Genomic DNA, 23,462 nt, shown 5'->3' on the forward strand with positions numbered 1-23,462 from the left:
AGGTAGAAAAAAAAATAGTATCGTTCTGCTTATCTAATCTAGGTCTTGTGTACTCGAGATCAATTGTGTAGAATGCGGAAAATATTATAGTGAATCATTCGATATCTAAATAGTAAAACATGTTAGTAATAACTTATAGCTAATCTTTTTTTAGTACATACAACAATTTTTATCGTCGTAAATTTCATGAAAAATTCAAACTATTACTCATCCGTTAATAATACTCAAAAAGTAAATTAATAATTTCTTATATTTTATACTATTTACGAAAATTGACGTCATGTTATCCAAATATGATTAGAAGTAATTTATTTTTCTATTTATATTTAGAAAAAAAATTTATTTTATCGGATGCTTGAAATATTTTACAATAATAATAATTATTAATCAACTTTGGTTAAGTTGTTGGAAATAAATTATTTATTATGGTGTAAATTAATCAGACTACAATTTTCATATTTTTATTTATACAAAAAAAAAAAAAGATTTCTTGGCTCAAGAAAATTTCTTCTCGCTTCAAGAAAATTTTAGTTTTCCATTTATAATGAAAAAAATTTCTTGGGAAGAGTAAAAATTTTTAGCGCCAAGAAATCTTTTTTTTTTTGTATAAATTATTAATAATTAATAAATTAGTACAACAAAAATTCTAAAATTCAAGTTTCGAATTAATAAAATTAATAAGTTATAAATTAATTTAGGTTCTAATAATCGCAAAAAATTGATAGCTTCTGCAGTGAAATAAAATCAATTTGGCCAGACGTCAGTGGTATGAGGCATGTACAATAAAGTTTAACTATAGCTACATCGAATATGAAAATCACCATGGCAATGGCAGCACACGTAAAGTTGGCAACAAAATTTACCTAAAGACTCTTTCCGAGCTGACATGATGTATATCACAAAATAAACATTGAACGAGTCTCCGAACTTGTCTCAGCAGATAGTAATATAAGGCTGACGGCATGAAAGATGAAAGGAAAAAAAAAGGACCAAAAGAAATACGCACGAGGATGCCTGATATAGAGTAGATTTGAGGGGCAAGTAAAGCGCCAACTCGAAAGCTCCTCAGAGTATTGATCGGCCAGAAGCTTTTGTGTCAAGTTCACGCGCCTTAAGAAATCTTATATGTTTTTTTTTATCGTCATCATCATAGATTTAGAGGATGAGGTGTACTAATTTATTTAGAAGATACAAGTGCCCTCTAACTTAATATCAGTTACCCAAAAAAATATAAATTAAAATGGGTAGAGTGGCCGATAATAAAAAAAGTCATGAAAATAATAAAAAAAAAAATAGTTTTCTTTCTTTCAACACAACGACGTTCTATTAAATGATTCGATCAGCACAGACATAAGAGTATATATCCTCTCTTTAAAACCCGCTTCCATACGTCCTTGCTCGACGCGAGAAAGGCCGAGACTAAAACGAGTGGGAGTCACGATTACGTTACCTCGCACTGACCTATCAATGCTGTATTGAATAGTATAGAACCAAATGTATATTAAGTGTATATCTATATTCTATATCTTTTTCCTCCCAATATAATTTGTAACGTTAAAAGATATGAGTCATGTCAAATGTCTGTTTAACACCTTACACCTACATCTATAACATCATCCGTCGGCTGTAACGATATTACTTTTTTTTTATGGTCATTCGAATTGACGTCTGTTTTTTATTCACAGCGTGAAATACTTAAAATTCTTTTACATTAGCTGAATTATATATTTATAAAAATGTTCATATATGTGTGGATAAAAGAACATAAGAGACGATACATTAAAGAAATCATGAATTTATAATAAAAAAATAATAATGTAGATATATAGAAGATATTAAAAATATTAAAAGAAAAAAAAAACAAGTTTTGACGCATCCGGTTGTCCGTTGTTTCGTTATCGTACAAAAATATTTACTCGTCTCCATTTTAAGCTGGCTCATATTTACATAGATGTACACTTCCTTTGATAATAATAGCTGAGAAAAGTATTTGACATATTTTTAATGAATAGAATGCCCCGTATTTAATAAAAAGAAATTTTAATAAATAAATAAGGAAAATAATAATAATAATTAAAATACGTGATACTATTTTAATAGTATTACCTTATTATAATGTAAATATACATCATTTGACAATCAGATAAAGCATCTGAGTATCATTGAGATTTTTTTTTTTAACTAAATATTGTACACTGCAAATATTATTAATATAAATTATTATTACTACGTTGTCTTAAATGTCAATTACTCAATAAAATAAATAATAAATAATATGAAAAAAAATATTTGTGATGGTTAATAATAATATTATGGATAAAATATGTTGTCATTTTTTATGCGGATAAAAATTGTAGAATGACGTCATAGAAATAAAGTATCGATTGCTTGATCACAGGAGGATCTCGTTATAAGACTAGCTCGGGGCTGTAAGGGAAAGAATTCTTCGAATTCAGGTACCCCCAGGTGCTTAATAGTATTTGCGCCCAAGTCTCGCTATAAGACTATCACCGGTTTGCGTTTTATTCGTCTTATAACCAGGTTTCGGCGCAAAACTTTTATTGGGTTGGTGGGGGAAGCGTTGCGAGGGAGTTTTAACAAATTGACTGAGTGTCTTATAACGCGTAGTCTTAACGAAGTCCTACTGTATTAATAATCATGATTATAATCATTTTTGGACAAACATTTATTAATTAAATATTTAAATTTTAATCCGAAGTGAAATTCAATTAAAAATATTCAATTTTAATCCATGACAATTACACAGTATTGAAAGAAATTAAATTTATATTGATTTCGTTAGTTTAAAATACTAGTTATTTTATATAAAAAATGTATCTGTTTCCAATAAAATGAAGTTGATCAGAAGCTAATTGATTTCACGTAATAATAGACATGAAAATGAATTAAACATCAAAAGTGGCTAAAATGAATTTCATCGTTAATGGGTTTGAAAAATTTTTCCCAAGCAATTATTAAACGTTAAACTCTCGTAATATAGACCAATAAATGCTCTTTTTAGCATGAAAGATGAATTCAGGCCGCATAAAAAAGATAAACCATCACAATAATTTTCAAGGTGTCTCATTGACTCACATAATGTGCAGCAGCGATAATTAATATATATATATATATATAGCCGTTAGGCTTATCGTTATATATAAGTATACATGTTGATTATAATTAATTTTAGTAAATATATCAGTTCGCTCCTTTTTTGCAAAATAAATGTTTTGGCAGCAATGAGGTCCCTGTCAAGCATTCTTTAGCTCATTGGCTAACGGGGAATTGATACATGAGATTTTTCTGAGAAAAAATCAACATTGAATGAGAGCATGGTAGTCGGGTGCACATAAGTGACTACGCACGGGCTTGGCAGCCCAGCGCACGAGCCATTATGTGCCTACAATTAACTCGCGCAAACGCCGATAGAAGGTTACTGAGCCATGCAAGGTCCGCCTGCGGTATCGACTTGTCTCAACCAATAACTATCTATCTATCAATCAATCTATCCATCTATCTCTCATGCACGACAAAGCAGCTTGAGATTTACCTCTTTTATTTCAATCATATTTCATAGTAACAATAAGCTCATATATATTTTTAAGGCTTAAATCAATACAAGTATATATCAATGAGGTTAAAAAATATATATGTACATGTAAGGTAATAGCGAAAGGTATACACCAACAGCTGAGCACTATAGACTTTTCGTCGAGCTTGCGGATGGTATTGATTGTAGAGACGCCGGCGCCGGGACGTCGTACCAACGAATGCATCCAGCTATGACTTGTATATGTATGTAATATATACGTACACTTAGCTTTCGCACCGCACCCGTTATCCAGCAAAAGCTCTTTCAGCAATTCTATATACATATATATATATATATATATATACTAGTACAGTTTGGTTATGTGTGACGCCGCGCGGAAATGCTGCGAATCTGCGTGGATTCCCAGGACGCAGCAGACACGCCTGCGATATTCCGATTATTTACTGCAAGTCAAGAGAGACAGGCAATATCGTGATGCCATGACGTCGAGTTGGATTGAGTACACTGCGATGATCACATTGTTATCAAGCACGACGTTTCACGGTCAGGAAAATCCGTAGTGTATCGATTTAAACGGTGAAATCGTGGGTGCGCCTCTCTCTTTCCCAACATCGCTATATATATGTATATTTTTATATATTTATACATATAACTATAAATGTGTGGATATATTATGTAGTATATGTTCATGGGAAATAGTTAAAAGACTTTACTGAGGAAAACGACTTTAAATTTTATCACATTTACTTTCTAACTTTTATATACATAAACGCTTGCATGTGAATATTTTTTTAGTTTTTTAAATTAATAATTGCTGGAAAATAAAGGGCTGGATTTATAAGGAAGTTTACTATTATGGATAATGCTACGGAAAAAATTGCAATGTTTTTTTTTTTTTAATTTATAAATTGCAGTATCATAAATTTTTCTTATTATGAGAAATAAATATGTGTTTTTTAAATAAATTTGAAAATGAAAGATATTATTGAAAATTTAACTTGCATAAATTATACTGGAAATATTCAAGTTAGTCTAATGATTCCTGTACAGTATACTATATAGATATATCATTAAATCAAATATATCAATTAAAATTCATAAATTAATTGAGAAGTAAATTGAAATAATACGTGGTATTAATTACAACAAGTAATTAATAAAAAACTAATTTGCCAATGCACTAGAATTAAATTTAATTATTAACATTTAAATGGTTTAATTTTGAAACAAAAAAAAAAACGTCATAGCTCAGATCTAAAATCACATATTAAAAACGCACAAGCTAATTAGGATAAGCTCATTGATCAATCAACCTGATTATTAATAAAAGTCTAGACATGAAGGAGCGGCCCCGCCTACATTTTACCAGCCTCCTGTCTAAATCTTACAAGAATAAAAAATTATATATATACATTAGTTTTTTCATATCCTTCAAATTTATAATTAATAAAAATACATAAGAGGACCTGGGGCCTATTTTAAACAAAAAAAAAATTTTGTTTGTTTAAAAATGTCTTTTACAAACCAGGTATTGCGATAGTTTGAGAGAGAAACTAATAGTCTTATAACGAGGTTCTACTGTACTAAGATTCCATTTGTAAAAAAAATGGGACGTTGATTAGCCCGTAGCCAAATTATACTTTTTATTAAAAATAAATTTTTTTTCTAGAAATTTATTTTTTGAACTATTCCTTGAGAACTGGGACAATCTGACTAAGATAAAAAAAAAATTTTGTGTAAAAAAAAATGATATCTGATTTTGCCCCGGGTTTCCTCATACATATTTATTTTTTCTTATTTTTAAATTTTAATTCAAAGTTACATCTTACCAAAAATTAATTCTTAATAAAGTATAACGGCATTGATATATTAAAGAGAGTATATTGATCAGAATAATTGAAAATAAAATAAATAAATAATAATTCAACGTGTTGTGTATCAGGCATATCAATCTCTAGCCGCCGTATTATTTTTACGTGTCATTTCCATTTGTTTGACATCTCACTACCGGTTTATTTTCCCTTTTCTCCCTCTTATTTCGACTTCCTCCTCTTCACAAGTTAATCGTACATTTTTTAATATTTTTTTATTATTTATTATTTCTTTTTCTTTGCAACGACCCACACTTGATACCCATAAAGGTGGGCGTAAAAAAAAAATAATGTTTCAAATGGCAACTAAGTCGCGATCGATTGTTTCGCAGCTAGTTCGCCATTTCAGTTTCCGCGTCTCCTTCAGCTCGTGGGTTGAAGACGAGACAAAAGAGAGGCACGTACGTACGTTTACAACTTTATAAAACCCATTGATCAATAAATATGTACGACAAGTTATTCTATACAAACTAACTAAAAATCCATAGCAATAAAATTAAATAAAGCACTAAAACTCAAAATTCATTTAAAAGATAAATAATAATAAAGTATATTTTTACTGCTAGATATTAAATATTTAAACATTTACATTCATCTAATTGGTCATCTCATATTCAAAACCCATTGGTTTTACAACCCGAGCTATTACAGCTACGAAAACACGAATCGTGAGAGTGCTTGCTGGTCCTCTTAACTGTTATCGTATCGGTAATTAACATAGCGAAATTCGGGGATAGGAGCAATGATCGTAAAAATGGATGGCTAAAGTAAACAAGTAAATTAAAAATTCTTCGAATTGCTTTTAAATGTTTTTTCTATCAACTAATAAAAAGTGTAATAAAAAATAAATATCAATCATCTGAAATAGCTACGACTATATATTTCTTAAGACTTGTTTTAAAGATTTATCTTTAACGCGTGTTAGATAATTAACATATATAAGTCAGAATGATATTTACGTGTATACGCATGATATACATAAACCAGTAATATAGCGCAATTTCGATCAGCATTGGTAATGTAGCATGCAAAGGCAGCACGATAAGACTTAACTTCTGAGTCAATCGGCCAGTGACTTCAACTTTAAAAACTAGGCTAAAGAATGGTTAGGTGGAAAAATATATATAAATTTAAATAACATGTGCAACGTGTAGGTGAAGCCACACAAAAAGACGCCGATGCTTCGCCGTCTTCAGATATTAATCCTACCGGAAAAACGTTGAGCCAAGATTTAGAGGGTCAAGTAGATATTGACCTAGATGAATTTTTAAAAATAATAAAAAAGGCTTTAAATAAAATTATATAGGGGAAACCAGGGATGATGGCCCACTTAAGCGAATAATTTTTTTTCTGTCATTTGAGTACTGAATACAAATTGTTTTCATCTATTTCGAACAAATTTTGTACTTTACAATAATTTTGATAAGAAAAATTCCTATTTTCCGGTGTACGAAGACCCACTTTAAAAATTATTATGAGAAGATTATTTGTTTTGTAATTTATTTTTGTTGATTTTAGTTACTTACTATACTTCAAATTCACTTAATGAAACGAATTCCTAATGGTGTAACAATATTTTATGGGTAAAATTTTTTTTCCAGAACATGGTAATCTCTCCCCTAAAAAAATTATAAAATAAAAATATTTTTATTGTAAAACTTTATTGCTTTATATCTCTATTAAAGATATAGGGTAGAGGTACCAGTTTTGGACACTTGAAAAATTTTAGTAATATAATTTGTAAAAGACGCAGCGATAAAATTAATTTTCAAAATATGTTTAAATTTACTTTTAACCCGCTATTAAAATGTTAATTTCATCTTACACTTTTTCATTAATTAAAATAAAGTATCAAATGTCCAAAAATGGTGCAGTGGCTACAAATGGTACTTCTACCCTAACTTTATACCTTTGATTTTCTGTCTCATTTTATTCCAAATACTCACTTTTGCTCCGCAATTCTTAATAACTTCAAACAACGAAAAAACTTTTAATAAATAATAGTTTTTTAACCTAATTTCGGGAATGGCCGTTGTGACCCAGGTCATCGTGCTCCAATCTCTCTATTACGTTGGTTCTTATGTCATCGAAGAGAATGATGATTACAAGTATAATTAAGTGCTAAAAATAAATAAATAAAAATTAATAATCTGACATTTAACGCAAAGGATTATAACATAATAGTTTGCACACGAAGCCTCATAGTAAATAATGCATTTGGTAAAGACGATATACGCCACGATTATGTCCGATCGATCGTATGCTAGGTCGAATCGGGAGCAGAGGTTAACACCTAGGTCATTCTTATGGTCTCTTCCCACGAGTCTCAGGACTACTCCTGATATGCTTACCACATTGGTCCTCCACACTAAAGATCGTTCCCAAAGATAGGATCTCTAAGATACCGATCAGGATCTCCGACAGAGTTCCATCACTTTCTCCAATCGTGCAGTTTATCCTAGGCTAAGAGTATATACCGACGATGAGATAGATCGATAATCGATCCCAAATCACTGGATCTAGCTATGACCCACCCTGATAAAAACACAAACAAGTCGATCGATGTCTACCTTTTATTTTATAATCGTATAAAAACAAATGTCACATTATGTTTTTGCTTAGACTTATCGGGATAATATTTTACTTCAATAGTTTCTTTAATGTTATGTTTTTTTTTTTTTTTTTTTTTTTTTTTTTTTTTTTTTTTTTTTTCACTTGAGTAATAGATGCTTTTATTATTAAAAATCACGGAATAAAAACTTAGATTTATTACTCTGATCATGAGAACTTCAAGTATTTATGTACTTGAAGATCGGAACATTTTTTGCTCAATAAAAGAAAAAAATTGGATGATAAATTTACTGGATTCCCAGATTTCCGACATGTTTCACAAATAGATGCTGGTATGTCAGCTCGAAATCTTAGCCCCCCCCTCCCCCCGTAACTTCTGTAACTACCCCTTAAGCACTCGAATTAGATAAATTTTTTCCATTTTCGTTGCGGGAAAAACGCTCCGATCTTGAGGTACATAAGTATTTAGAATAAAAAAAAAAAGGAACTAACCTGTGTAAAAAAAATTCGTTCTGAAAAGATTCCAAAAAATTTCCGCATGTGGAACTTCTAAACACGAGACAGATTAGAACTTCGAATAGAACTTTTTTGGAACGTTAGTAATTTTTATGGTAAAAAAATAAGTTTTTATGAGCGAAATTAGAATTAAAAAGGACGTTCTTGGAAATTTTTGGAATTTTATATGGACATTCCAAAAATGTTTCATAATCACCACTTTGGACCTTTTTCGGAAGCTAAAAAAGACGTTCCAAAAACTTTCTGAAATCACTTGTTATACATCTTTTGTAAAATGAAGACGTTCTAGAAACATGCCAAAATAGTTCAAAAATCATTACTTTTGAATTTTTTATAGAACAAAAAAAAATTGCCAAAAAACTTCCACGAACGTTTTTTGACTCTAAATTCGCTCATAAAAACTTATTTTTTTCTATCAAAATTACTGACGTTCCAAAAAAGTTTCATTCGAAGTTCTAATCTGTCTCATGTTCAGAAGTTCCACATGCGGAACTTTTTTGGAATCTTTTTGGAACGAATTTTTTTGTACACATTTTTTTTATAAAGTTTAATTAAAATTATTACGTTTCTAAAAAATAATTAATCTTTTGTTTTCAAAATAAAAATTCTATCAAACATAATTAATGAAAAAATAATTAGAATTCAAAAAATTTTCCTAAGCATCCATTCTGCAGTCAGCTGTAATATTTGAATACTATAGAACATATTAATATTTAAAATAAAATAAAAAAAAGTTTATCACTTGAAATGCAATAAAACAATTATAATAATCTCTCAATCATATGATAATTACAATATAACCTAACCAGAGGCAACCTAATCTCAACGGTTTATGAGATTGTACGCCTCTTTGAATTCACGTTGCGTGACCCCAGCGCGTGCCTTAGCTCTGTACAAGATATTTATGCACTGCTTCATGTATACCGCACCCGAGCATGTACATATGCTGCATGTACATGATGATGCAGCAGCAGCAGCATTGCCGGCAACTCTTAAGACTTCTCTTTCACTCTTTCTCTCTCTTATTCTGTAATATGTATACATATATACTGTAAGTGTATACACAGGATATAACATTATCTTATACACTACACCATACATTGCAGAGAAGAAATTGCCGTTGAAGAAGCTAGTTTGCAGCCTGTGTTAGATATCGACTAAAGTACTTATGTAAACACATATAAATAAAATTATTATTTTTCAACAACTCAGCTCTTTAATAAATTTTATTACATTAAACTAAATTTATATTTATATTTAAATATAAATATGTATAATATTGAATTAAACTTTGGTATTTACTATCTGTAGATTTATTTTCAAAATCAGGTTATAAAATATAAAAAGTAACATAAAATATTTTAAATATTCAAGTTGTCGCGGATACTTAAGCGCCATAATAAACATGAAAACATGTATTCACGAATTAATAACTTACATAAATTCAGAATAGGATAAAACCGATATCTATACATACGATACGTAATCGTAAGAGGTTAAGTTTCGATAAAATAATACTACAACTACTATTTAACAGCAAATTAAGTATTCTTAAATTATTTATCTTAAGATTTCTCTGATACGCTAATAGGCAACTATACACGGAGAGAAAATTATGGTAACAGTTACAATATATTATGGGAATGGTTCCCATACTGCATGGTAACCGGTTTTTTTCAAATGTTGATTATAGGAACGGCACCCATATATATTATGGTAATCATTCCTATAATTATGGGTATAATTCCCGTATGGTATCGGAATAGTTCCTATGGAATTATGGTAATCGTTACCATAATATTATGGGAATGGTTACCATAATATTATAGGAACAGTTACCATAATATTATGGAAATAGTTACTATAATGTTATGGGAATACTTACCATAATATTATGGGAATGGTTACCATAATATTATGGTAGTCATTACCATATTCGCTTAGGAACCGTTACAATGTGGTTATAGGATTGGTTCCTATTTGCTTATGGGAACTATTCCTATGAGTATGGTAATCATTACCATGATTCTTTCACATGCGTTATGGGAACTGTTACCATAATGATAGGAATTGTTCCCATACTTATGGAAACTTTTCCCAGAAAGTATGGGTCTATATCCCATAATCCCAAGTAATCATTACCATAACGGTATGGGATGATATTTCATTAACGTACTAGGAACAGTTCCTTTAATTTTCTCTCCGTGTATAAACTGATACTCTGTAAAAAAGCAGTATTGAAATGATCTTATTTTAACACAGGTGTGATGTTAAAAAATGAGAGAAAAAATTAAGAACACCTGTTAAGAAATAAAACTACGTATTTTTTTAACATCGCTTAACACCGAAAAAAAATTTTTAAACTTCTACCGGTGTTATAACACCGATAACTAACACAGATGGCGCAGACTTACATCATTTTTTCTACAGTGTGTATAAACTTTGTTTGCTTCAACTTATTATTCCTTCTTGAGTTAAATCACATTGAATATTAAAACTACACTTGAGTAACAAAAAATTAATATCGTTATCAAGTGCTATATAAACAACATTTTTTTTGATACTATAATATTTAATGTATCGGTACACATATTTATCTAGGATTTATAAATTATTTTAAAAACTAATAGTAATTAAAGTAATTGCACATATTTGAGTTAATAGTATGCCATTGAAAATAATGTTTATGGTTATGTAGTCAATAATTATTTTTTAATAAATTTTGTTATTTACTTATGATATAGATAGATAATAAATAAGATTGCATTTTAAATTACAAAATATGTTACAAATATTAATTTTTTAATAATTTTGTAATATTACGTCACTAAAATATTTAAAAATTCATAGGAGAAAGTAATAAATATTTTTAGACGATTAGTAAAAATTTAAAAAATGGAGTCGCTATCAATAATTGATAATCGATTTAGTATGATTGGTAAAAGGCTTTGTTGAATTTAAAAATAAATTTATTAAAGCAGAGGAAAGTTTTATTTGATATGTAAAAAAAATATATGTAAATATTATGTATGACAATTTTTAAAATAAATAAGTGACATAATGGACACGTTTAATGGTTTTTATTTTATATATATCTGATATAATTCTATCAATATATATGATAATAAGCCAATATATATTACCTACTGATATATAATATTCAATACATTATTATACTGGTATTTTAATGTCAAAATTTCTTAACTTTTTTATAGTAATAATAAATATTATACCGTTAATTTTGTTTAGTATAAAGAGATAATTTAATTGATAATTATTATTTCATAATAATTTATGATTATTTATAAATAATAATTGATTTTTGCAAGCATTACTTTTTATGCCTCGTATTATGAAAATTTATTACACCATTAAATTTAAATTTTTTCAATTAAATACATATATATGTGTATCTATGTGATACTATAAAAATTTTGCAGTAAACGCAGATTAAATCCAGATCGAATTCGGAGTGAATAATTTTTTATTTCATTCCCTCTGAGTGAAATTCACTCTGAGTTTATTTTAAAATTAAAATTCCGCATCGGAGTAAATTTAAATCGAAATAAAATCCACATTTTTAAGTTTTAAAATTTCGAGTGATGGAGTGAATTTGGATTCAAATAAAATCCGTATTCACTCCCAATTTTTTACAGTTTACTTGGTAGTTTATAATAAAATATTATTTATTAGTTATAATAAATTTAGATATTGGAATATATATTTTTATTGCTGCATATGACATCCACAATATATGAAAATATTCCAATATATTTATCACTGGATATTTTCTTTTAAATTCCAAACATCTAAACAATAATCGTTAAATATATGCCATACGAATATGAATGAAGTAAAAATACATACATATGCATATATATATCATATATATTGAACAAACGTTTGGCTCGAGTACAAATAAAAAGTTGGCTATGGACGTTCCCAATATAACAGCAATCATCCCGTGAACAACGCGTAGCAGCCTCACCTTACCTTTTCAATGTTGCATGCACGTATATATAAAAAAATACATACATATATATACGAAGTCCATGTACATGTATATGTATGTAACGAATACACAGAGTTGATAATCTGTATTCCGTATCGTTGGGTTAAGTTATATTACGTAAGTTGATGGCGGCCTTGCATTATAGCATCATAAACCATTCATCCTGTCCGCTCACCTGCAATGCGACACACAATTTGTCCACTTCGATGCGCGTTTAAATGTACATATATACCTCTACATTTAAATCTAGGAAATATACATCTATGTACTTGTATTGATAAATAAATTTATCGAATATTATACGGTATTTATCAGATCACCATATAATCACTATTCCCGTGCATGATTTTTTTTTCATTGCTGATTATTTTTTTCTATTAATACAGGATGCATTAATTAATCAACTGGTTTCAATGAAATTGTCGACATTCTTTACATATACACAGTTGTCAGAAATAAAAATAATGTTATTTGAATTTAATTGATCTTTATGTAAATTATAATCTCGTGATGAATTTGTTAGGAATGTCATGACATGGATCTAAATCGGATATTTATCATTTGTTGAATTCTTCTATAATTTCTAGTGGTTTTTCTGAGCATTAATAAAAAATATTATGCATGATATTCACTGACATGGAAAGCTTCAATCGATCATAGTCAATTATTATTTGGAGCGAGAAATTCATTGACGTAGTTAGTAATTCTCGTAGCAAATGTCATCTGTAGGTAAATATGGATTTACGTATGAGATATGAGTATATATATATTTTCATAAAAATATACATGTATAGTGTATTTGTATGTGTAGAAATAAACGGTAGTGTGGAATATATCAACAACGACAGCACTCTATATTCCTATCATCAAACTATTTCCTCTGCAGCAGATAACTCCGTTGAGAATATCCGTAAATTTAATGCTTTCATAGATTTGCTCACATTAGCAAATATTCATCGAACTCGTTAAAACTTCAATATTTATCCATGAGTTCAAATCATTCCCCAATAAGGATATTGATTGAAAACTTTATATCTTAACTTCTAGAAGCTTCGGTAATATTTAATACCATTATTGGTATAAGAAATTATGTGGTACATAAATTTTATCAGAATTAGTGATTATAAGTTATGTTATTAATAAGTAAATGAGTTTTTAATTGTTGAAAGTTTATGAATTGTCATTGTTTTGCAGTGAATAGGATGCTAAGTTATATTCTATGTACTACAAAATAGTGACTAATTACAAATTTATTTTTAGAAAGTATTTTTGTGGAATATGATAAGATAGAAGGCTTAAAAAAATGAACAAAATTTTAGCTATGTATGGAAGAAAAGTCTATTAATTTTGATTACAAAAAACAAGTCATAGCATATTGAGTAAAAGTTTATTTATTTACACTGAAACAAATATTGGTGTATAACAATACCGTTAGGTTATTCGCTCTGAGTGAAGCCATGGTAGGGGAAATCAAATTGACTGAAGCGTTTGCAGTGGTTACTTTCGGAGTTACGGGAGGCTATGATTACTGAAATTGTAAGCAAGCACACGTGAAAGTATTTATTTTGTTATTATTTAATTATTTATTTTTCATTTTGATTTTTTCCTTAGTATCATATTTTGACTTTGATATGAATTTCAAACAACTTAACCTAAATGCTTACTGCAATCTTTTTTATTTTTTATCATTATACTTACTTATTGATGGTCCGTTTAGCTAAAAAACAAAACTGCAATTACTATAAAACTGTCACATATTTTTTACAACTTTTTTTGTTTACTATTATTTATAATATTTATTTATTTTTATGTTTCTTGCTATTGACATACGTATAAAAACATACTCTGACAGCCTCCCGTAGTTCATATTTTGTCTGGCGCTGCAGTCACACTCATAGCGAATAGTAACCATCTAAAATTTGAAAAATCGTAGATTTTTAATGTAGAAATGCTTTATTTGCGTAAAGGCTGTTTTGTTAAATCAACTATCTATATAGATGGTTGCTACGGCAATACATATTGCTATATTAACAATTTGGATTGCTATGATAGCCCTGGTTAAAAATACTGATTGAAAAGAATTGAGAAGTGGTTACTCCATGCAAACTGTATATCTATATATAGAAATAAAAGAATTGAAATTATCGAAAAGAATTCGAATTTCATCATTTTTAATTATTTTCAATCGATATTTTTGAACAGGGAGCAATCTATAGGAATTGTTAAAACAGCAATACCAAGTATGGAGAACATAACCAAAGAATATGATTAAACTGACAATACTTTTATTTAAAATTAAAGATTAAATAACCACATTTTTTCTTCAGTGTAGCACAAAAGTAGGGATTTTTCAAATTTTCATTTCTTACGTTAATTTCTGTAGAAAAAACTTTAATATTTTAACTTTTCAAACCGGAATAACTTTATCTGCCGAATAAAAATGATTGCACCTTATAATAATTTTTGAATTTCAATCCGAAATTCTGTGCACACATTTTTAAAAGATCGTACTTCATAGTAATTGCAATTAGCAATTTTTCATTCAATTTTAAAGCAGCGCCATCATAGAAATGAAATGATCAAACGATCTAAATTAATTTTTGGCTAAAACACTTTATTGTTTCCAATATTCTGGAGCACATTGGTATACTTTACGCTTTCAATAGTCAATATCATTTTGCCTATTGCTCATTCGATCTATTAAAAAAAAAAAAAAAAAAAAAAAAAAAAAAAAAATCGCCGGGAAATTAAAAAAGTTTAAAATTTATCGAATATTGAAGAAAAATGAAAATGAAAAAGTCCAAGACTATGAAAATTTGTTTAGATAATCATATGAATATTTAAGGTGACATAACTTTCTTTTAATATTTATTATTTGTCACTTATCATTAATGATCGCAATTAAATAAATATATGTTAAGGCATAGATTTATTTTAACACTAAAAAACTTTTTATTGCACTTAAAAGTATGCATTATAAAATCGACAGGTTTAAGACCCCATAAATTTAAAATGTTTTACGCACTCAATGGAAAATAATCATATTAATTATGACAATGTGTCACTAAATAAAATAAAAAGAAAAAAATAATAATAAATAAACAATAATCATCAAATAAATAGTAGGATAAATAATAAAGTACTAAGAATGTAGAAATTTCATCCATGCGTGACTGGATTTTAAAAATTATTCGGTATGTCCAACTAATATACATTAATACCTAGAGTGTTATAAATAATTTAACTTTATAGATGACTGTCCATAAAGAAATTGTATAGTGGGTGTCAGCATATAAACTTATGATATTTATCGTTACACGATTCTATTAGATATTTATCTCACGACAAGACAATTGATAACTTGATAAAGAAAAGCTGAGAAAAATTATAAAAGATAGTGGTGACAGGATAAAAAAAAGCTATATATATATATATATATATATATATATATATTAACATCAACAAATTGCAATAACAAATATTATTTACATTTTTGTTAACAATTATCTCAAATTGCCTTTGATATATATTTCTCGTTGATATAATTATGTTCAAATAATATATACAAGTATCTCGACATATGTCTTAGACCTGTTAAACTTACTGAATATATATCGACAATGTCTCTACATCAGGATATAAATATTAACACACATGTGTGACGACAATTACATAATAGAGTCTGAAGGAAAGCTTTCTATGAATAAATTGGTTATCATTATTTTTATCTTAATTTATATTTATTATTTATTCAGTAATTGACTTGAAAAAAAAATTAAAAAAAATTTTTTTTTTTTACATTAATTATTTTTTAAATTAAAAAAGACAAACTATTGAGAACGTGATAAATTAAAAGAAAATTTTTTTTGGTGTTTTTTTAGGTTCGTGATTTAGTGGAAAAATGCACCTGTCCGACCCAGTTTCCGATGATTCGCGTATCCGAAGGCAAATACAGAATTGGTGACACTAAAGTCCTCATTTTTGTGAGAATTTTAAGGAGCCACGTTATGGTACGAGTGGGCGGTGGTTGGGACACTCTCAGTCATTATCTCGATAAACACGATCCATGTCGTTGTCGTACTTGTAAGTATATTTTGCAATGACCATTTGTCAAAAAACACTTTCCATTGTAATATTTCTCAAGCATATTGACATTTACGATTATTACATCTTTCTTTTTTATTATTACTATAATTTATTTTAAATTGTAAATTTTATGTTTACTTTGAAATTTACAATCAAAGCATCATTTTAATGACAAAAGTAATAATAACACAATGATAAATCAATTTTATTACTTTATTTATTTATTCATTAGCACATCGATCAATGATTTCTGCAAAACTTATTCAAAAAGCCAGTGGGTCCTTCGACCTTGGTAGTGCGCAGGTGCATTACGAAAGGTAAGTTACGTTAATATATTTTTATACCTGCGATAAAACAAAAAAAATCGATAAAAGGGTTTATAAAAAAAAATTTTGATAAAATCTAATATCAATAGAGACTCTAACAGCATGTCCAATAATATTGATCTTTTTAGTTATCAAAATTATGCGATTGTAAATTTTTTTTATGTAAAAAAATATATGTACAGAAAAAAAGGATTTCTAGGCGTAGAAAATTTCTTGCGCAAAAAATTTTTTATTTTCATTCAAAATCCCAAATTTTTTTTGCGCCAAAAAATCTTTTTTGTATGAACATAATTATTTACCAAAAAAATTTGATCAAAAAATTAATACTATTTGGGAATAAAATATTAAAAATTTTACCCAACTAGAAAGATACTTTTGACACAAAATAAAAAAATTAAAAAAAAAAACCCACTTGACAATATTTATCGGTATTGTTATAAATTTTTTAAATTCTAACTTCTTGGGTAAGTATACAAGTACTAAAGGTAAATGAATTTTTCTAATCAAGATCACCTCCAAGAACACGCAGGAGTTCGGCTTCAAGTGTGGGTTCATGCGGTAGCACAGTACAGCAACAGCAGCAACCCCACTCTCTGCAAACACCACGAAGCGTATCGACAAATCGATCTCGCTCGCCGACGCCGCATCACACAACCCGACAGCATCTCGGCGAAGATCTGACACGCGCAAGCAACCGATCAATGAGTCCTACCCCTCAGACCAAAGGGAGTCCAGTGCACCATGCAGCTAATGACCTTGAGAGGAAACAGCGGTCAAGGTCCCCGACGCCCAAATCAGATGGAGCTAAATCCGGTCGTACAAGTCCTCTTGATGCCACCAGAAAGGCATTGAATGAAGAAATACGACAGGTCAAGTACGACAACAGATCACAAATGTATCACACCCGTCATCAGGATAACTATCAGGTAGTTGTCTATGCAATTAGTTAATGCAAACAAATAAAAAATATTTTCTATTATTATTTAAAAATAAATTTTATGGTTTTGTTGTTTAGGATCCTAAGAAAGATCTCCATCAAGAAATACGAGCTAAAGTTCCACTCTCAGAGGAATTTTCAAAACGTTATGTCGTTGAGGGCGGAGTAGCACGACGTGCTTTTGACAAAGAAGACACACCAAAGTATGAACCGGCGATTTATAATTACAAGTGCGGTCAAGATTCAAGTAATAGTCGCAGTCCTACGCCCAGTCCACCGGCAATAAAAGAAGAAACAATCGATTCATTTGGAAAGGATGTGTGCCATTATACTAAGTCCGGTCATGATGGTGAGCACTCGGATAACGGGAGTGAAGTGTCTGATGAGGGTTATAGGAGCTTAGGTGCTGTTCAGCCATCAGCACCTATTTCCAACGGTACTAACACCACCACCACCATCATTGCTGGTATCACCAACAGCCAAGGCTCGCCCACGGTTGTCGACTGTCCAAGTGAGTTATTCACTTCTAGACATAATCCGATTATTTCATTACATTTTATTTTTTACGATTTAAAACTTTGATACGACGGATAAATTGAATAATTTTTCAACAATTTTATCAGACTTTATAATCAATAAATATCTTTTTTATAATTTAATATTTTATAGTTTTACCGTAAAAAAGTTGAATTATTATTTAAATTTATAAATTTAAATTTTATTATTATCGTAAATCTATGGAAAAATATAGTATTAATTTATCGGGTCAATAACGTGAAATTTTGTAGAGTTGGGCTCAAGGGGAGTTGAGAGAAGGGCGTAGTTTCAGGAGTCACCGCTGAGCGGCGTATGACCGCACAGACTTTTCTTCCTTAGACACGTCATCAACCTTTTAACAGCCGTTCAAATGAACAATTTTGTATTTTTTTGTCATCTAAACAATCACTGTCAATAATGTGCAAATTGTATCATGAACTGCCAAGTCTTATGCTATAATTTGTTAGCCGTGATTTAAATCCTTAAGACGCGTTTTCATTTGTTTCTCTATTCGCACTCAATTGGATCAACGGTACTATCTTTGTTGCACTTGTACAATAAATAGGAACTTTGTCCAAGCTTTTCCCGTAAACAAACGGAAGTTATCAAAAAATTGAAGTGCACTTCGCTAGTTCATAGAGTAAAGCATCAGGTCTGTGTCTTTATTTTGAGAGCCAATGGCGACGTTTTAATTAGAAAATTGTCTAACTTAATATTTTTTAGTAGGTGATTCTGTGTAATTTTCCGATAGTAATAGTCAGAAAAAATATTATTTGAGTAACCTAGACTAAAGTATTATACATATACTAGCTATGACGTTGATTTTTAGATACAAAAAAATTTTTGAATTACTTTTTTTTCGCATAAATGGAGGATTTTCTGAAATGGAGTTAGACAATTTGTTAACTAGAACGTCGATATGCACTTGTTATATTCGCCATGAGTGGGTGCACAAACACACGGGCTCAAGCCGGCGAGTTCCTAGGGTATTTTAAATCGTCCGTAACCATGGGGAATAAAAGTGCGTATTTTACAACTGTAATGCAGAAATATATTAAATATCTATGCATAAAATAAGTTAATTAATCATAAAATATCGTAACCAACTGCTTTAATATTACTAATGACAGTTTGACAACTTGAAGTGTCATTCATTCGAGAACTTGTAAGTGGTCTTGTCAAACTACCTTTTATGAAATTTTATCGTGCTCTAATTTATAGTCCTCCTTATCTCGGAATAATTATCAAAAATATTTTTTTAATTTCAAGGGTCAACTAAAAATAATATTTTCAATAATCAAAAAATTCTAATACTAAAAATAAAAATAATCCTATCAATCATTTGAATTACAATACTTTTTACTAAAAATCATAACTCGTTTGACATTATTAAATTTATTATACAATATTAACGCAAATGAATCGTTCAATCGAATAAAATAAACCGTAAGATCGCAATAAAATATATTTTATAATATGCGAGAGTTTGTTTTATTTTATTTAAAACTTCTCTTACTAAGATATTAAAGTCTATTTATTATATTTAAATGCATCGTTGCACACATATAGAAAAAAAAACATAAATATTAAATAAACTAACATGACTATCTTGCATAACATCCATAAAATAATTTACCTACCGATATACTCAATTTAATAATGATAGAGTAATATAATAATTTGATGATTTAAAAATTTTATTATTATTAATGATATCATGAATTTTTATCCAAGTTATAAAAGATAGTTTATTCCACATAAGACTAAATCGTGCGCATGTTGTCCCGCTGTCCTCGAGTACATCTTTCTCTTGGTCTTACTCTCCTTCTCTTGCCAGCTCCCACATCGTCGTGACGATGCCACCGTGAGACCAATGTCGGTACTCCATAGCTAACCAAGTCCGTGGTCCTCACGAGTTCGGACCACCCCGTAGATAGTAGAGCATTAATATTCAAAGTACACGATGGCATATATCTATATATATGTATATATATAAATATATATATATATATATATATATTTATCTAAGGTGCTTTCATACCTTGGGCATGAAACCGTAAAGAAGGCCGGGCTGACATTTAGCGTACGTGTGCCATGAGATAATATGCTAGACAAAGAGGAAGGAAGACGAGAAAAGAGATCTCTTCGTGGCAAAAGAACGTGGGCGAACCGCAAACCTGTCTCAGGAAGCAATTCTCGGCTGTTTGATTCGTGTAACTTAACTCAAGCTTTTAAAATAATATTTGCGAGTGAGCTCTATAAAGTGAGAAATTTTTTAAAAACACTTAATCGAAGTAGTTTTATTATATTCATTTTTCTTTTTTTATTGTCGAGTCTAGAATTTTTTTATTTAAAATACCTTTGATCAGGATCATATTTACAAATCCCTTGTTCGCGTCGTCGTGTTAAAGATTACTGAAATATAATTCACGGATCGTTTAAGAAAAGATCAAGTGTCATCGTGTTGACACGTGGTTCTCTGCAGCAAGATGACAAGCTTGAGTGAAGATTTTTAAAATAAAAGTAAACTTGGTAATTTATCAGTCAGGTTTAAGACATTAGTTATAATGGCAATAACTAAAAATAATAATTGGAATTTAGTTTTTTAAATTTTTTATTATCTTGAATAATAAAATATTTTTTTTTTAAATGAAATTATAAAGTAAATAAATCAATTAATGAGATAAAATGCAATTGACTGACGTATAAAGTTAAATAAATCGTTTTATGATTGATTGAGTAACAATCTAAGTGATTTACATAAAAAATCTTACTGTCACTTTGGAATTTTCGGGATTGAATTTATCGTAACCATCACCAACAACAGTAAGTTAAATAAAAAGTGAATAAAAAATAAATAATGACAAAGTTAGCTCTCACTTTACCCATCAGAATAATTTAATACTTGCAATTTGTAATTGCAAGTGGCTTGAGAGAGTTAATTGCGTCGCTCACCTCCACGAACAAATTCCACTTTAGTGCACTCAATCAACAACTCATTCTCATCGTCTCGTCAAAATTCACATCACAGCAGAATTAACGATAAAAAATTGTAATTAAAATACGGAATTTAAAATTATATTTTAGTTGTTCACTCAATTAATATTGATATCAAAATATACAATAGCTTAGCTTACTGATATATATTATGACCTTTCAAATTCAAACATATATATAGAAAAAAAAAAGATACCTAAGCTCAAAAATTATTTTCTTGGCCCAAGAATTTTTTTTGCAATCCAGTAGAAAAGCCAAAATTTTTTTAGTTAAAAAAAAATATTTTCTTCGTTGAATAAATTTTTTTTTCAGCCAAGAGTTTTTTTTTCTTGAACTAAGAAATTATGGCTTTTTTTCTAAACTGCAAAAAATATTATTGGGCGAATATATTCTGTGTAGTTATTAAATAAATACATTTATGAACACTCATTTAAACTATCCATTGATAATATATTTAGGTATAGAAAATTTAAAAATATTTAAGGATAAAGAGTTAAAAATTTACAACACATTGAGAAAAAAAAAACTTTTTGAATCATTGTATATTTTTGGTGCAAAAATGTGAAGATTTCATTCTAAATAATTGTCTTAATCGAAAAAACCCAAATTTATTTTGATCTTTTTTGTGCAGTAGTGTAAATCAGCCAAAAAACAAATTTCATCTTTGCGCCAAGTACGCACCTATTAGTGAAAATTATTAAAATCAAAATAATCACCAAGTACTTGAACGTCACATTTTTGTTCAATTCAAGTCAACAATTGATATTTGTTGATTTCTTATTTAATAAAATTTAATAAAAAGTTGAAATTTTTTTCAGCCGATTAGGTATAATTTTACATAATATAAAAAGAAACTTAAATTTAAAAATCATATGGATAAACTTGGCGAGTCAGTACTAAACTCATCTGTGACTTATTAAAACTTATGCATAAGATTTTTATTTAAAAAATTAATTTGTCTGTCACGTGTCCCTGTTTTTTTTTTCTCTATATATGTATATGGCTTTTTTTCTCTCCTTTTAAAATATATATAGCACAAATGTAGATAATAAAATTATAAAATATGCAAAATACATTTGGCTCATATGTGACGTACGCTGCCGTGGGGTATAACTTTTTTACCACTGGACCAAATGATTCGATTTAAGTTGCAATCGAAAGCGAGTCATTTATTTATATGATGTATCTGAGGTAATTTTAAATCAAAATTCTCACATTGTTCGATGCATACTTGGTGCGAGACTCAACCGCATGTCTCGGTAAATTTTGATGTTCTTCTGTCAAAAAAATGATTCTTCGCGCTAGAGATAAAATAAATAACGCAATAATTTATATCAATCTATTACTCGAAAAAACATTGTTTTCATAAAAGTTATTTTTTTTTCTCAGTGCAAGATATGTGTCTAAAATTTGTTCCATTTACACACACCCACATTTTATGCTAACTACTGAGTCTTTATTTCAAAATAATAAAAAAAAAATGAATAATAAAAATATTTCGCGGTTCCTGCTGAAGACGAATTTGGTGGTATGGTGGTCGACAGCACTTAGGACCACGCAAATCGTCTAGAAGGACACGCGTAGGTTGCCTGGACACATAAAATCATTTTACATAATTTTTTGTTTGATTTAATCACTTGACAAAAATCATTATTATTATTTTATAATAATCGTATGTTGACACTTGTTTCGACTAAAAAGATCAACCATTAATTGTTAAATATTTTTAACAGCTTTTTCATGTTTCTTTAATAGTTTTATTATTATTATTACAGTATATTTATATTCATATGTAGACATATAAATTTGATGTAATTTTTAAGTCGTTAACTTTTCTGGTTTTCTATATATGAAAAACAAGCTTACGAAGGACTTTATGTGATGCAGTGAAATGCGTAGTTTGCCGTATGGTACACCTTCCATTTCGGGCATGCATGAGTCATCTATACGCGGTACTTACTTGCAATCAGAGACGCGATCACAACAACTTTAAACGTGCGACGAGTTTCCTCACCTACATTCAATCTTCCTTAACCACAACTTCCTTGCATGT

General features: G+C 29.0%; 1 protein-coding gene across 2 annotated transcripts in view; it reads left to right on the top strand.

Annotated features, from left to right (window-relative positions):
- LOC103571182 (GAS2-like protein pickled eggs) overlaps positions 1-23,462 on the top strand; it is a 57,837-nt gene that overhangs the window by 29,228 nt on the left and 5,147 nt on the right. For both annotated transcript variants that reach the window (XM_008549236.3, XM_014445119.2), the window contains 4 exons: positions 16,408-16,609; positions 16,845-16,929; positions 17,447-17,864; positions 17,954-18,386. In XM_008549236.3, the coding sequence (XP_008547458.1) occupies positions 16,408-16,609; positions 16,845-16,929; positions 17,447-17,864; positions 17,954-18,386 (1,138 nt within the window). The remainder of the gene's footprint in view (positions 1-16,407; positions 16,610-16,844; positions 16,930-17,446; positions 17,865-17,953; positions 18,387-23,462) is intronic.

This window comes from Microplitis demolitor, chromosome 1 (assembly GCF_026212275.2).
Source record: "Microplitis demolitor isolate Queensland-Clemson2020A chromosome 1, iyMicDemo2.1a, whole genome shotgun sequence".
Lineage (NCBI taxonomy): Eukaryota > Metazoa > Arthropoda > Insecta > Hymenoptera > Braconidae > Microplitis > Microplitis demolitor.